Source organism: Zootoca vivipara, chromosome 15 (assembly GCF_963506605.1).
Source record: "Zootoca vivipara chromosome 15, rZooViv1.1, whole genome shotgun sequence".
In the NCBI taxonomy this organism is placed as follows: Eukaryota; Metazoa; Chordata; class Lepidosauria; order Squamata; family Lacertidae; genus Zootoca; species Zootoca vivipara.
Genome location: NC_083290.1, coordinates 7208273 through 7223847, shown reverse-complemented (window position 1 = coordinate 7223847; position 15575 = coordinate 7208273). Strand labels below are relative to the sequence as shown.

The 15575-nt window shown below is 50.0% G+C and overlaps 1 protein-coding gene across 6 annotated transcripts in view; it reads left to right on the top strand.

Moving 5' to 3' along the window:
- The window catches only part of SYNRG (synergin gamma), a 66260-nt gene that overhangs the window by 9010 nt on the left and 41675 nt on the right, over window positions 1–15575 (top strand). For 2 of the 6 annotated variants that reach the window (XM_060268333.1, XM_035140248.2), the window contains exons 5-11: window positions 664–769; window positions 1287–1398; window positions 3153–3458; window positions 4301–4534; window positions 6421–6498; window positions 13249–13445; window positions 14202–14450. In XM_060268333.1, coding sequence (XP_060124316.1) covers window positions 664–769; window positions 1287–1398; window positions 3153–3458; window positions 4301–4534; window positions 6421–6498; window positions 13249–13445; window positions 14202–14450 — 1282 coding nt within the window. The remainder of the gene's footprint in view (window positions 1–663; window positions 770–1286; window positions 1399–3152; window positions 3459–4300; window positions 4535–6420; window positions 6499–13248; window positions 13446–14201; window positions 14451–15575) is intronic. The other 4 variants (XM_060268337.1, XM_060268336.1, XM_060268335.1 and 1 more) reach the window with 3 other exon arrangements.

Here is a 15575-nt window from a genome sequence, read left to right as displayed (position 1 = left end):
GAAGAACATTCCCCTGGGGGCAACCCTATGGAGCAAAGGAGATGACTAACCTTTGCACAGTAGGCTACATTCCAACTTTTCAGAAATCACAGGGTTCTAAACACACACAAACACCCCTTTTCTTCCAAGCAATCAGGGAGCATTATCATGAGAACCCATTTCAGCCAGGCAGCTGTGGAGATCAAGTCTGAATTTGGAGATTAAGAGTGCCTCGAACAAGATTGGGTCTTTGGCAGCTTTACTTTGTCCTAAGGCAAGGGTGGGGTACCTCAAGCTTGGGGTCAAGTGCAGCCCCCCCCCAATAGTGTGCTTACTTGACTGGTGTTGTCTCTTGCTTGCCTAGATAGAGAAGAGGAAGGGTCATGTCAGTGAGTATAGAAACTAGCCTAGGACACAAAGGTAAAATTTACATGGGTTGCTCCACCCACTTCTACTTCAGGCCCTGCCCACCAAGGGCACATGGCCCTCAGAAGATTGCACAGAAGGGAATGTGGCCCTCGGATGGAAGAAGTTTCCCTGCCTCTGGTTTAAGAAATGTAATACTTAGCTGTGGAAAGCAGGAAAATAAATTAGTGGTGAAACATAGGACCTAAATAATACTATAATCCTTTTAAAAAAAAATAATAGTAATAATAATATGGCATGGCTTGTATCTCATTGCAGGAAACGATATGAACACCAGCAAAAGTTTTTCGAAGAGGAAAGGAAAAGGCGCCAGTTTGAAGAGCAAAAACAAAAGCTGCGGCTTTTAAGCAGCGTGAAGCCAAAGGTCTGTTGACATGGAGTGTTTTCAGCAGCACCCTGTCGGATTTTAAATTAATTAACATATTTTCTCTTGAGCTGGGAAAATGAGCACATCTGATAGAAAATGTAACCTTTTAATGAAACAGTGCAGAACATTGAAATGTACAAGGTTGAACGAAAAGCAAGATATGAAAGGATAAACTTCTCCCGGACAAAAAAATGTTTTAGTTTGACTGTTTCGGTTGGCCTCTTGATAAAGGTTGCCACTGAGATGCAAAGCTGGCTTTTGTTAGGGGAAGAAAAAGTGTTTAAAACGTATTTTTCACGTGCTCTTAAGAGTTTCATAGCGGGTCATGTCTTCACTGTCAGGCAGGGTGCTTTTGAATCCCAGTTGCTGGAAACCACAGGAGGAGAGAGTGCTCTCACACTTGGGTCCTGTTTGCAAGCTTTCCTTTGGGGCAACTGGCTAGCCACCGGCTAGAGGGGCCTTTGCCCTGATCCAGCAGCCATCCTTTTCTTATGCTCTAATGTCTCTGTTTTAGATGGGTGAGAAGAGCAGAGACGATGCACTGGAAGCTATTAAAGGGAACCTGGATGGGTTTTCCAGAGATGCAAAGCTGCACCCCACGCCGACATCACATCCAAAAAACGCAGGTAATACGTTTTTCCCTACTGAGCTGGTGCTCTCCTAGTGTTGTCGGACTCCAGTGCCCATCAGTCTCAGCCAGCATGGCCAATAGTCAGAGCTGACTCTTGGTCCTGCCACTCTCACAGGCACGCTTAGTGGAGACGCGAGAGATGGCCTTCTCGGTGGCTGCTCCCAGACTTTGGAACTCCCTTCCTAGCGAAGCAAGACTGATTCCCTCTTTGTTGTCCTTTCACTGGCAGGGTGAACACCTTTCTGTTCCAACAAGCTTTTGGAAACAGACTCCTTTTAATGAGAGGGCTGGTGTCATGCTGTTTGCATTGTAATTATTTGTATGGTTTAAATCAGGCATCCCCAAACTTCGGCCCTCCAGATGTTTTGGACTACAATTCCCATCTTCCCCGACCAGTGGTCCTGTTACCTAGGGATCATGGGAGTTGTAGGCCAAAACATCTGGAGGGCCGGTTTGGGGATGCCTGGTTTAAATAGATTTAATATATGCATATAGTTTAAATTTTGTCAATGCGTAATTGCTTTTTCTATGTTTTTAGCTGTTCTTATTTTTATCTGTAAGCCATCTTGAGTCCTGTCAGGGGAAAAAGGGCAGGGTATAAATAAATCAACAACAACAACAACAACAACAGGATATGTAGTCTAGAAACTTCTGGAGGCCACCAGGGCAGGGCTAAGATAATGAGATGCAGCTTCAGGGTCATAAAAACCATTTAGCATCTATCTAGTTGAGAAAAATTTTATTCGTTTCTTCATTTGCTAATACATTAAGGACATACTGAAACAGAGTTAAGCACTTATAAATCTTACTGATTCAACCTCTCCTTTTGAAGTCAGCAGGACTGAAGGCTGCTTAACTGTGACAGGATCATAGCCACACCCATATAAAACTCAACAGGGAGAAGGATTTTCTTTTTTGAGAGGGGGAGGGAACCAGAATTAATTGGCTCCACCTACTGCTGGGCTCTCTGCCTTCCACCCTGCCAGTCCCAATGAGCGTCAGTCACTACTGCCTCCATTCCATACACCTTCACAGGACAAATGCAGCAGGTTTAAAACTTAGTCACAAGATTAGGATGGGTGCTAACAACTTGCGTCTCAGGTGGCAAATTCCAGGATAAAGAGGTGCATCTTCAACATACAGCAAAACCTATAGAGTCGTACCTTGGATCTTGAACGCCTTGCGACTTGAATGTTTTGGCTTCCGAATGCCGCAAACCCGGAAGTGAGTGTTCCGGTTTGTGAACGTTTTTTGGAAGTTGAATGTCCGATGCAGCTTCCGCAGCTTTCGATTGAGTGCAGGAAGCTTCTGCAGCCAATTGGAAGCCGCGCCTTGCTTGTCAAACGTTTTCGGAAGTCGAACGGACTCCCAGAACAGATTCCGTTCGACAACCAAGGTAGGACTGTATAGTGAAGTTGCCAGACGCCCTTTGAAGGGGAGGGAGTTCCACAACTTAGGGGTTGCCACAGACAATACACTCTCCTGGGCCGCCCCCACTTGAGCGTCTGAGGGCAGGGGAATGCAGCAATGTTCCTCGGCACAGCAGCTTACGAAACACTGAGCAGTACTGCTTGGCATGGAATCAGCATAGCCAGCAACCCCATCTGCCTTCATTAGAAATGGCCGTTTCTCTCCTTCCATCTCTCTCTCTCTCTCTATTTATTTATTATCCATAGCAAAAAGCCTTGTTTTCCTCATTAGTTTCCATTTTGTGTGTACGTATATGTGTGTGTTCATTCCATTTTGCAGATCATCCCACGCCATCCCATTCTACTGTGTCTGTCTCCCAAACCTCTGCCTTTCTTGACGATGACGAGTTTAGTGACTTTATACAGGGGCCTGTCGAAAACGCCCCAACATTCGTGCCTCCCACCTCTTCCCAGCCTTTTCAGTCTTGCCATCCTTCCTCCCAGGCTGGGCAACGGCTTTCAGAGAAGGTTGTGGCCCAGTCTCTCCCTCCAGCCCAGATTCCAGTGTCCTCCATCTTTCACGGCCCCAGGGGGCAGGTTCCCTATTTCTCTGCTTCTCCAGCTTCACAAAACACTCAGAAAACAGGTAACATACCATATATTTGGTGTTTGGGAGGGGATGGGGTATGAAATCCAGCAGCTCTGAATATGGAAACTGACTTTATGCTTGGTAAATTCCATCTAATCTAAAACAAGTGATTTGACTTAGAGCTGCAACATTTAGGCTGTGATCCTGAGCACACTTCCTCTGGAGTAAGCCCTGTTACATGCAGTGGAACATGTGTCTAGCAAATATGCATGGTGTTGTATTATTAGGTTGCTTAAAAATATTTTGATTGATTTAAGAGGTACCCCCACCCCAATCAATTGGGCAACAGAATTTGTAAATTAGTACTTACAAATCTGTAGTGGCAGGTGCTTTCTTAGAAGAGGTATTCTCCCCTCTTTTGTCACAGGAGGGAAAGCCTCTTGTGCTGTGACTTACATATGTAACATCTAAATAATAATAATAATCACTCCCTCTAGTGTCAAACTCAGGTGGTGAGTGCCAACAGATATGAAGCTAAAATGGAGCTATTGGAAAGAAGAGGGAGGTATGAGCATGCTCAAGAGAATCTCTAGTTTTTGGGGGGAGGGGAGGGTTGAAACACACCTTGGGGATAACTCCCCCTCCCAAGAAGCTGAGTGAGGCCTGGACATGCTCAGTAGCCATGGAATGTTGAGAGCTGGTTGGAAAGGAATAAAATGATGTGTAGGAAGACATGATACCTGCACCAGCCTTGGGTATATGTGGGGCTGCTCATTCATTCTTGTTTCCACACCTCGACAGCTCCTTTTGTGTGTGGAGGCAGGGGTGTGTGGATTGGGGTGGAGTTCCAAACTTGAGATTTAACCAAGTGCCAACCATTCCTCCTTTTATCTGTCCAGGCCCTCCCTTGGAAGAGAAGCCCCTGCCACCCTGTGGGTTGAGTGAATTTGGGCAGGCACAAACCAAACTTAAAACTCCTGACGCTGAGCTCAGTGCCGCAGCTCCAGCTGCAAACAGCCCTGATCCCAGGTTAGGGGGCAATAACTGGCAGCCCGTAGGGGTGCTCCCGAGCGGCAGCCCCGGTCCAAAGGCAAACAAGGCTTCAGAACAAAACCTGTCAGCCCAAGAGCGTGGTGAGCATATCTGTGTCTTGCAGAGCGTACGCTCCAGTGCTGCTTGTACAAGCTAACCTCTTTAACACGAATGCCGGGTGATTTTGCTCTGAACCCCTGCTTGAATAATAACAGCGAAGCGCCAATTCTCCTGACTTAACATGTGACGTCCACAAGTTCTTTTTCTGTTTCTCAAACTTTGTTTGTTACCTGTAAGGGTCAAAACCTAACAAGCTTCTTTGAATAATATTTGATCCTGCCTCGTTTTCAGCAGAGAAAAAGTTATTCCAATCATGCATGCTTTCTTCTGATTCTTGTCTTTAGCTGTCATTTACCTTGTGGAGTGTGGGGGGGGGTACTAAACACCTCATCTCCTCAAACAGCAACAAACACACCCCTATACCATGAATGAAGTTGATGGATGGTGTACATAGCTGCCAAGTTTTCCCTTTTCTCACGAGGAAGCCTATTCAGCATAATGGAATTTCCCTTTAAAAAAGGGATAACTTGGCAGCTATGATGGTGTAGACTTAAGGGGAGGTAATAGGAGAAGGGACATAGGTCAGTTGTGGAGCTTCTGGTTTGCATGCAAGAAGGTTCCAGGTTCATTCCCTAGCATCTCCAGATAAGACTGGGAATACCCACCGTCTGAAACCCTGGAGAGCAGCTGCCAGTCAGTGCAGACAACACAGGGCTAAGCAGACCAACAATATGACTTGGTATAAGGCAGCTCGTTGTGTTCCTACTAAATCAGCCTACTAAATGCAGCACCAGGAGGAGTGGAATATTAAGGGGAGAGATGTAGCTCAGTGCTGCAGCATATGCAGAATGTCCCTGGTTCAACCCCCAGCAGCTCCAAGTAGAAAGACCCCCTTCTGAAACCCTGGGGAGCCGCTGCCAGTCAGTGCAGACAATACTGAGCTAGACGGACTCTGCATATGTTCTATAATAATTCACACAAATGTAATTTGAGCAATAGAACCCATTATTAACTGTCCCAGTATTTCCGCTTCTCAGTTTAGTTCTCTGCGCACCGCCTGGATTGCTGTTCAGGTGGCCTCTCTCCTAACAGCAGTGGTAGCACTTAAGGGACTCTGCAAATTAAGAAGGGTTTTGCCCTCTTAAAGAACAGGCATAAAACAAAGTGGCAGTGGTGTGGAGTGCCGTGGAATGAACTCGAGATGGACTCTATGGTCATCGCTAGATTCCACCACCACCACAATGATGGCCGTACAAGCGCCGGCATCACTCAAGCAGCCTCTTCAGTTCCATTTGATTCCCAAGGAGAGGCGTTTGCAGAAGTTAGCACTCTGCAGCTGCCTGAGTGGGGGCTCTGAGGGCCGGGTGTGTGTTTTGACTTCTCCGGCCAGAACGTTACCCCTCCACTCCTCTTCAGGAGAAATCTTAGTATGGCTAAGGAAAGCTATTGCTCTTACTATGGCGATTTGTAGAAATAGACAACCCCCGCCCAGTAGCCATGGAGGCTTATCCATTAGGGCAAATGGGACTCTGCCCCACCAACCTCAGACAAGTCAGAGGGTGGCTTCACCTGCCATTTGCGCTATCTCTGCCTCGGTTCAGAAGTCTGGTCTCCCTGCCTTCTGTCCCACCAGTGCTCAGCTGAATTGCATTCATTTTTTAAAAATTCCAACAGTCCTAGAAATGCTTCCCAAGAGCTCTGTGTAGAGAGGCTCCGTTGCATATACAGAGTGTTTAAAGCTTGATTGGTGTACAGAAGGAGAGTCTCTTCCCTCATTTCTTTGAGTGTGCCATTTTATTCCAGACTGCTTGCAAGAGAGGTGATTCCTCCTTTGAAATAAGATGACGGAGGTGTTCCAGATGAGTCATTTCACTGCAGATATTTCCTAAATATAATAGTTTTCCTTTCGTGTGTGTGTGCCTTTTAGGTGTCGGAGTCTTCCCTTCCCAGGATCCAATCCAGCAACTGATGCCTCCCTGGATTTACAATGATAATTTAGTTCCAGGTAATATTAATGGCAATGGTGAAACTGAGCAGGAATCGCCTTTGAAGGTATTAGAAAAGGTGATGCAAGCTCACCTCCCATTCTGGACGCCTTGAAATTAAACCAGCTTATTTCTTAAGATGATTTCCCCTTTCTGCAGGTGAGGGGACTGGTATATAGCGTCTGTGCTAAGTACTTAGTAGGCAACACTAGATTTTAAACTGAGCTTGCTAAGGGCATCTCACTTTATTTTATTTATTGAATTTTTATACTACCTGTGAGGGACAGGGGATATCGCGAAGTCCCTCCCCTCCTGAGTTCAAGCCCGTCCCCGAGCAAAGGGGAAAGCAGGGAGAGTTCCGATTCCAGTGGGGAAGCAGGAAGTCGCGTCCGAGGCTCAGGCAAGGTAGAGGAGCCAGGGTCCCAGGTGGGACAGGAAGGGGCAAGCAAGGGGGGAAGACCCATCCCTCCAACTCCAGAATTACGCAGGAAGAGGAGGGGCAAGAGGATGGGTCTGCCAAAGCTTTTGTGTTGGAGAAAGACGCGCCAAAAGCCATTAGGAGGTTCTGAAACCGACTGACAACATCGCTCCGTGTAAATAGCAATGACTTGAGCACTGTAAATACGCAGCACCAATAAAAGAATAAAATGCAGAGCTGCGTAGCGTCGTTACTCTGAAGTAGTCCACTCCGGCCACTGTGACAGCAACCTCCTAATCATTTTTGGGCTACTTCGGAGTTGCCGGGATGAGCGTGTCCGAGGCGGAGAAGTGGCGGCAGATCGCTGAGCAAGCCCAGCTAGAACTGCAACAGCTGTCGCTGCAGGCGCAGGGAGAATTGAAGGCAGCTAAAGAGGAGACTAAGAAGGTCCAGGACGACCGGCTACAACTTGCGGAACAGGTGAGAGAGCTCCAGGAAAAAGAGCAGCATTTAAGGGCGGTGGCGGTAGACCTCCAAAACAAGCTGGATGCAGAGAAAAACAAGGCGGGAGGGGCTCCCCAAGTCCAAGTGCTGCCAGGAAGGAGAGCAGGGACCCTTGTAAGCAAGTTCAATGGAGACCCGAAGGAGTTTCAGGGCTTTGAGACTGAGATCGTGTATGCTCTTGAGCTGCACCAGAATGAGTTCCCCGATGATGAGCACAGAGTAGCGTTTATTGTGGAACATCTCACCGGAGCAGCCAGGGAGTGGCTAAGACCATTAATCGCAACCAAGAATCCTTGCATGAAAAATGTCCAACAATTTCTAGAAGGTTTGAGGACGATGTATTCGTCCGATAGTCATTTGGACCAGACTAAGGAGGAACTGCATAATTTACGCCAAGGAAATATGACAGTTCGCGCATATTGGGCGAAATTCACCATGCTGGTGCACAGACTGGGGTGGGTTTTGGATTCGCCTCCCATGCAAGCTGCGTTTTACTTGGGTTTGAGCGAGGAGGTGAAGGATGAACTCTCGAGAGGTCCAAAGCCCAGTACTATGGATCAGCTGAGCAAAGCAGCTCTGGCGGTGGGGGTGAGGCAGGAATCCCGGTGGAACGACAAGCAAGCGACGCGCGCAAAGCGGGCTTGGTTCCCACGGTCGCAGGAGAAGCCACTCCCTCAACAACCCTTTCAGGCCACGCCTGGAGCCAGCCAGGACCAGGAGCCCATGCAGATTGATAGCGCGCGCGCGCGGGCTTTTCAAACCCCAGCGGCGCCAAGACGCAAGGAGGGAAGGGGCGGGAATTGCTTTCTCTGCAACTCACCCCAGCATCTCGTCAGAGACTGCCCACATCGCAGGGAGTGGCAAGGAAAGGCGGGAACGGTGGTGCCCTCCCCCACTGACGCAGCACCACAGCAGGGAAACGGGAAAGCCTGGCTGCAGGAGACAAGGGGCAGCAGCCAGGCACAGTCAGCAGACAACAGCCCCAGCCCGCCCACCCGCACAGAGAGGTGCAGAGCCAGCCCACCCCTCCCAGAGCAGGAGTGGTTCTAGAAGTGACGCTAACGCTCCCAAATGGCTATCCCCTGACGGTCCTCGCCTTAATTGACAGTGGGGCGTCCGCCAACTTCTTCTCGAGAAGCTTTGCAGAAGAGCACCAAATCCAGCTTTTGCAGTTGGATTTTCCTCTGCACGTAGCAACCATTGACGGCAGGGAGCTGCTGGGAGGGGCCATCACACATCAAACCCCCCCCATGAGAATGACGGTGGGAAGGCACTCAGAGACACTGGCGTTCAACGTCACCACCATCTCAGACCCCCCCATCGTCTTGGGCATGAGCTGGCTGGCGCGCCACGACCCCTCCATAAGTTGGCATCAGAGATGCATCACTTTTGGATCGGACTTTTGCCTGGAACATTGCATGCAGCACCAACCAGGGGAGGGGCCTCCGATAGCCACGGTGGCCACCATGCACGTCAAAGGGGGTGAGGCGATACCCAAGCCGTACTGGGACCTGCAGGAGGTCTTCAGCGAAGCGGAGTCCGACCACCTACCCCCACACAGGTCTTTTGACTGCCAGATCAACCGGGTGCCAGGGGCAACTATACCCCCAGCCAAGCTGTACGCCATGTCAGACCAGGAGCTGGCGGATCTGCGCGCTTTCATCGACAAGAACCTCAAGCGGGGGTTCATAAGGGAAAGCAAGGCAGCAGGGGGCAGCCCGGTCTTCTGGGTGGACAAGAAAGACACGCAACAGCGCCGTCTTGTGGTGGACTTTAGACGGCTGAATTCGGTGACAGAGCCAGTGGCTTTCCCCATGCCCAGAGTGGATGATCTCCTGACAGCGGCACGCAGGGGCAAGATTTTCACCAAGCTGGACCTAAGGGGGGCGTACAACTTGATCAGGATCCGGGAAGGAGATGAATGGAAAACCACGATGTTCACGCCTCTGGGCTCTTTTGAATATCTGGTGATGCCCTTCGGTTTGCAAGGGGGCTCAGCATGCTTCCAGGCCTTCATGCACCACGTCCTGGGGTCCCTCCTCTTCAGGAAATGCTTGGTCTTCCTAGATGACATCCTTATCTACTCGAATGACCCAGTGCAGCATGTGAAAGATGTCAGAGAGGTGTTGCAACGCCTGAAGGAGAACCACCTGTATGTGAAGCTGGAGAAGTGCAAGTTTCACACCAAGGAGGTGGACTTCCTGGGCTACAAGCTGTCAGACAAGGGGCTGGCGATGGACAAGGACAAGGTGCAGGCCATCCTGGACTGGCACAGCCCCAGGACGCGCAAAGATGCCCAACGCCTACTAGGCTTCGCTAACTTCTACAGGAAGTTCATCAAGAACTTCTCTCGCGTTACGGCTCCCATCACGGACTGCCTGAGAGGCAAGCAGAAGTTCAAGTGGACACCAGAGGCGCAAGCAGCGTTCGAAAGCCTCAAGAGAGTGTTCGCCTCAGACCAAAACCTGTTCCATGTGGTGCAGGACGCGCCCCTACGCATTGAGACAGATGCTTCTGAAAAAGCTGTGGGCGCAATTTTGTTGCAACTGGACGCCAACAGGGAGTGGAGACCCTGTGCCTTCTTCTCCAGGAAGCTGACACAGCCTGAACGCAACTACACAGTGTTTGATAGGGAACTTCTTGCGATCTACGCTGCGTTCCAGCACTGGCGACACTTCCTGGTGGGCGCGAAGCACCCCATCCAGGTGTGCACAGACCACAAGAACCTGGAGTTCTGGAGAACTGCCAGGGTGCTCAACCAGCGGCAGATACGGTGGGCAGAGTTCTTCTCGAACTTCAACTTCTCCATCCACTACATCCCGGGGGAGCAGAATGTCAGGGCGGATGCCCTCTCCCGCAAGCCGGAGTACATGGAGGAGGAGGCGCCACCAGCCCCAAGGCACATTTTCCCCCCGTCGGCATGGTCCTGCGGAGCAGCTGTGGTGAGCGAGGCAGAACTCACAGCACTGACGGCAGCGGATGAATTTGCCAACCGCATCTTCAGAGAACTGAGAGGGGGGAGGGAGCAGGCAAAAGACTTTGCAGAACGCAGAGGGCTGCTTTTCTACAAGGGTGCGCTGTACCTACCCACCACCCAGCTTCGACGTACGGTCCTCAAGCAGATGCACGACAACCCTACAGCGGGGCATTTTGGAAGGGACAAAACCGCTCACCTAGTCATGAGACACTTCTGGTGGCCAGGGGTGCGGGAAGATGTTCGAGACTATGTAAGGGGCTGTACCACCTGCCAGCGGGCGAAGGTGGTCAGAGCAGCGCCACCAGGGTTGCTGGAGCCCTTAGCCACACCACACAGGCCGTGGGAAGTGGTGTCCATGGACTTCATCACAGATCTGCCTTCGTCCAGGGGTAAGACTGCAGTGTTGGTGGTGGTGGACCTTATGTCCAAAATGTGTCACTTTATACCGTGTGCCAGGGCAGTCTCGGCAGAAGAGACAGCCAAACTGTTTGTTGATCACATTTTCAGACTGCATGGATTACCTTTAAGGGTTATTTCGGATCGTGGCCGCCAATTTGTTTCCAGGTTCTGGCGGCGGCTCATGAACCTCCTGCAGGTGGAGGTCAGCTTGTCGACGGCTAGACACCCGCAGACCAACGGACAAGCGGAGAGGGTCAACGCCATTCTGCAGCAGTACCTGAGATGCTACGTCAGCCAGCGGCAAACGGACTGGGTGGATCGCTTGCCACTAGCAGAATTTGCCTACAACAATGCAGTGCACGTCTCCACAGGGGTGTCGCCCTTTAAGGCCAATTACGGGCGCGACCTCAGATCTTTCCCAGAGAGGGAGAGGGAGGAGGAGGAGGAGGAGGGCCCACAGGCTGAGGATTGGGCAGAGGAACTGGAGACGGTGCACCAGCAGCTCAGAGAACACTTGGAGAGGGCCAAGGAAGCGTACAAAAAGGGGGCAGATCGCCACAGGCGACAAGGGGAGGTCATCAGGGTGGGGGACAAGGTGTGGTTGTCCTCGGAGGGCCTTCCCACCAGAGGGAGGTGCAAAAAGCTGGCACCCAAAAGGCTGGGCCCCTTCACGGTCACGCAACAGGTAAACCCGGTGGCATACAGGCTGGCACTGCCAGAGGACATGAGGGTGCATCCAGTGTTTCATAGATCGCTGCTGTCGCCGTACAGGGAAAGCAGCAGGCTCCGAGACAGCGAACAAACCCCCGAGGGAGGGGGGGAGAGGGAAGGCAGGGAGCAACTCAATGAGGCCACGGCCATCCTGGATTCAAGGTGGGGGGTGGGGGGACTGGAGTACCTCATGGCATGGGAGGATGCTCCACCGTCCCAGAATGAATGGGTCCCAGCCACTCAGATACAGGAGGAATTCTTGGTGGAAGAATTTCACGCCCTCTTTCCCCACAGACCCAAGCCCTGGCACATGGAAAGGGAGGGGGAGGAGGAGGAGGCACGGGAGAGCAGCTCACCATGGCGCTGGGAAGCGGAGTTTGAGGAACCAGAGGATGAGGTATGGGTGTCACCGAGATCCACCCAGTCAGAGGAAGGAGCAGATTGGCAGAACGTTTTTACCCCCACCAGCTCTGACGCCACGGACTTTTTGGGATTCCCGTCAGCCCAGGCGGAAGGGGGGGGCTCGCAGGACTGGGGGGAGGTATTCACACCAACGGGCTCGGAGAGCACTGAGTTCTTAGGCTTCCAGTCGTCACCGACACATGGGGGGGGCCTGGGGAGGGGTGAAGGAGAGCTTGGGAGGGGGGTGGATGTGAGGGACAGGGGATATCGCGAAGTCCCTCCCCTCCTGAGTTCAAGCCCGTCCCCGAGCAAAGGGGAAAGCAGGGAGAGTTCCGATTCCAGTGGGGAAGCAGGAAGTCGCGTCCGAGGCTCAGGCAAGGTAGAGGAGCCAGGGTCCCAGGTGGGACAGGAAGGGGCAAGCAAGGGGGGAAGACCCATCCCTCCAACTCCAGAATTACGCAGGAAGAGGAGGGGCAAGAGGATGGGTCTGCCAAAGCTTTTGTGTTGGAGAAAGACGCGCCAAAAGCCATTAGGAGGTTCTGAAACCGACTGACAACATCGCTCCGTGTAAATAGCAATGACTTGAGCACTGTAAATACGCAGCACCAATAAAAGAATAAAATGCAGAGCTGCGTAGCGTCGTTACTCTGAAGTAGTCCACTCCGGCCACTGTGACACTACCCTTCTCCCAAAGGAGTCTGGGAGCATGAGACATCAGAATGTTAAAATGCAACAATTTAAAGTAGAAGAAACATGTTCCTAATACATTTTATAAACTATTAAAAACCCTCTGAAAATATTTAGAACAGGGTCTGTAAGCTTCATTCAGGTGGTTTGTTCTCTCCCCCTCCCCACCCTGCCATTTTATTCTCACAACAGCCCTGTGAAGTAGCTAAGGCTGGTCCAGTGGGCTTTTGTGGCTGAGTGGAGATTTAAACCCAAGTTTCAGCCTGACACTCTATCTCAGGCATAGGCAAACTTGGCCCTCCAGATGTTTTGGGACTACAACTCCCATCATCCCTAGCTAACAGGACCCAGTGGTCAGGGATGATGGGAATTGTAGTCCCAAAACATCTGTAGGGCCGAGTTTGCCTATGCCTGCTCTAACTGCTAGGCCACACAAAACCGCACATGTAGTAGAATTTTCCAAAAAGGGCTAATTCCACGTAGAATTCTGTACATGCTCTGTTTGCTGTCCAGCTCCACAGTGGAGCTGGAGGGTTGGCATTTGATGGTGTCCAAGTCCAAGTTCATTTTGGTTCTAATTTGGGTTCTTACGTGTTGGCAACTCCTGATTATGCAAAGTCCAATGGTGAGTTGTTGTTGTTGTTGTTGTTTGGCTGGCTTTTTTCTTTGCAGATCTGTACATGAAAATTCTAGAAACCACTATGACGCCGACTGGAATAGACACTGGAAAACTTTATCCCATCCTGATGTCATCTGGACTTCCCAGGGAGACGCTTGGGCAAATATGGGCCTTGGCCAATCGCACCACTCCTGGGAAGCTTACGAAAGAAGAGCTGTATACCGTTCTGGCTATGATAGCCGTAACTCAGGTAGGAGCGACTAAACACTGGGAGGCAAAGCTGGGGGAAGGTCAGCTCACATCTTTTCAGTGGGTTCTGTGCACTTCTGTTCAGAAAAGCGGGAAAGGACGTGCTGTGGTACAGGGCTTGTAGCAATCCCACATTCAAGAAACTGGCCAGATTCTGCACCCCCTTTGCTACAGTGATTAGCCAGTCTCCAAATGGCTTGCTGCACTCCCTGGCATTGGTGGAAAATTACACCAAGTCCTGTATCGTTTCAGTAGAGTTGGAGAAATCATTTGAGCAGCAGTGGTCACATACATAAATATTTTTTTATATATTGTCTAGGTAACTCTAATCCCATAATTCCCCCCCCACACACACATAAAAAAACCTCTGGTTTCTTAATTGAGGTTATCTCAAACATTTTTTTTCAGTTCATTACATATCATCTCCCAGTAGGCTTTTACCTCATTACAAGTCCACCTGGGGGAAAAATACCTCCCTTATCTTTACATTTCCAACAAATTATTGATTCTGATTAATACATTTTTGCTAGTTTTGCTATAAATCATTTTCACAAATTTCCCCTTCAAACCATAACTTTATTCTGTGTTCCACAACCGCTCCCATGCCGAAAGTTCAATATTATGACCAATATCCATTGCTCAATGTATTATTGAAGATATTACTCGTTCATCTTTTACTTCCCATTCTAATAGCGTCTTATAAAAACAGTGCTGCTGTCTATTAATGCTTCCCCCTGCCCCCTCTTTTCGCTTACAGAGAGGCCTTCCAGCTATGAGCCCCGACAGTTTGAACCAGTTCCCCTCTGCCCCACTCCCTACACTGAGTGGGCTCCCGATGGCAATCCCTGTCACGGTGAGCCAGCAGCCGATGATGCCGCCGGGGCCTCCTGTCTCCATGCCTCTTAGTATGGCGCCCGCTGTGGTGGGGATCAACATGGCTGCACCAGTGGCGGGACCTTCAGCGCCGACGCCCAGCGGGTTCATGCCGCCTTACCCCCCAAGCCAGGTCAGCGCTGCGTATGCCATGCAATAAGCGAGAATCCTTGGGTTTAAGCAAAAACTTGTCCTTTCCAGCCAATATTTAAGCAATAGAGCGTGAACATGTCTCTTTCTTTTAATGCTCACTTGCTGTTTGTTTGCTTCCAGTTTTGATTATTTGTGCTTCATTTTTTAACCTGCATGCCGTTTCTCCGCATGACTGTATGCAAGGCAGCTTAGAACCCATATAAATGTCAGTGTTTTTAGGTGGCTTCCATTGTGTTTAAGTGCATCTTTTCTTTTACATTTCATTGGGTTGTAGTCAGTGTTGGTCCTCCTCGGAGTAGACACATTGAAGTTAAAGGATACAGCGGTACCTCGGTTCTCAAACGTAATCCGTTCCGGAAGACCGTTTGAGTTCCGAAATGTTCGAAAACCGAGGTGCAAAGGGCTGCCTGCAAATTCAATTGAGAAAATTGAAAAAAAAAAAACACCATTCAACTTCCGAGGCTCATTGGAAAATGGAAGCATTTGCTTTTTTGGCTTTCGGGTTCTGAAACATTCGTCAACGGAGACGTTCAAGAACCGAGGTACCACTGTACTATTGACTTGGGTTCTTTCCTTTCAAGGGGTCTGTTCTGAGTGAAACTCAGTCGGATACAGCCCTGTGGTGGTTGTTTTTAAATACTGCTGTTTTATTTTTGTTTAACATGCAGTGTGATAGGATCACCCAGTCACTCTTGGTGCAGACATGCAGCAGAATTACTGGGATAGCTCAGTCAGTAGAGCGCGAGACTTTTAATCTCAGGGCTGTGGGTTCGAGCCTCACGTTGGGCAACATATTCCTGCATTGCAGGGGGTTGGCCTAGGTGACTCTTGTGGTCCCTTCCAACTATGATTCTATGAGGACTCTCTGCATGAGTCACTGTTCAAAGCACAGCTTTCCCATGTCAGTGACTCACTCAGAAGCTCTACAAGCACCCTCCTCCGAGAGCCGATGCCTCTCTCTCCTGTGCACTATGAAAGCAAATCTTCTGGGGTGTAGGAACAAAGCAAGCTTCTGGTTTTAATGGAAGGGAAGGAAAAGTGTGCATCTCTGCTATTGGAAGCCTCCTGGGAACTTCAGGAGTAGCCAATAAATAACAAAATACAT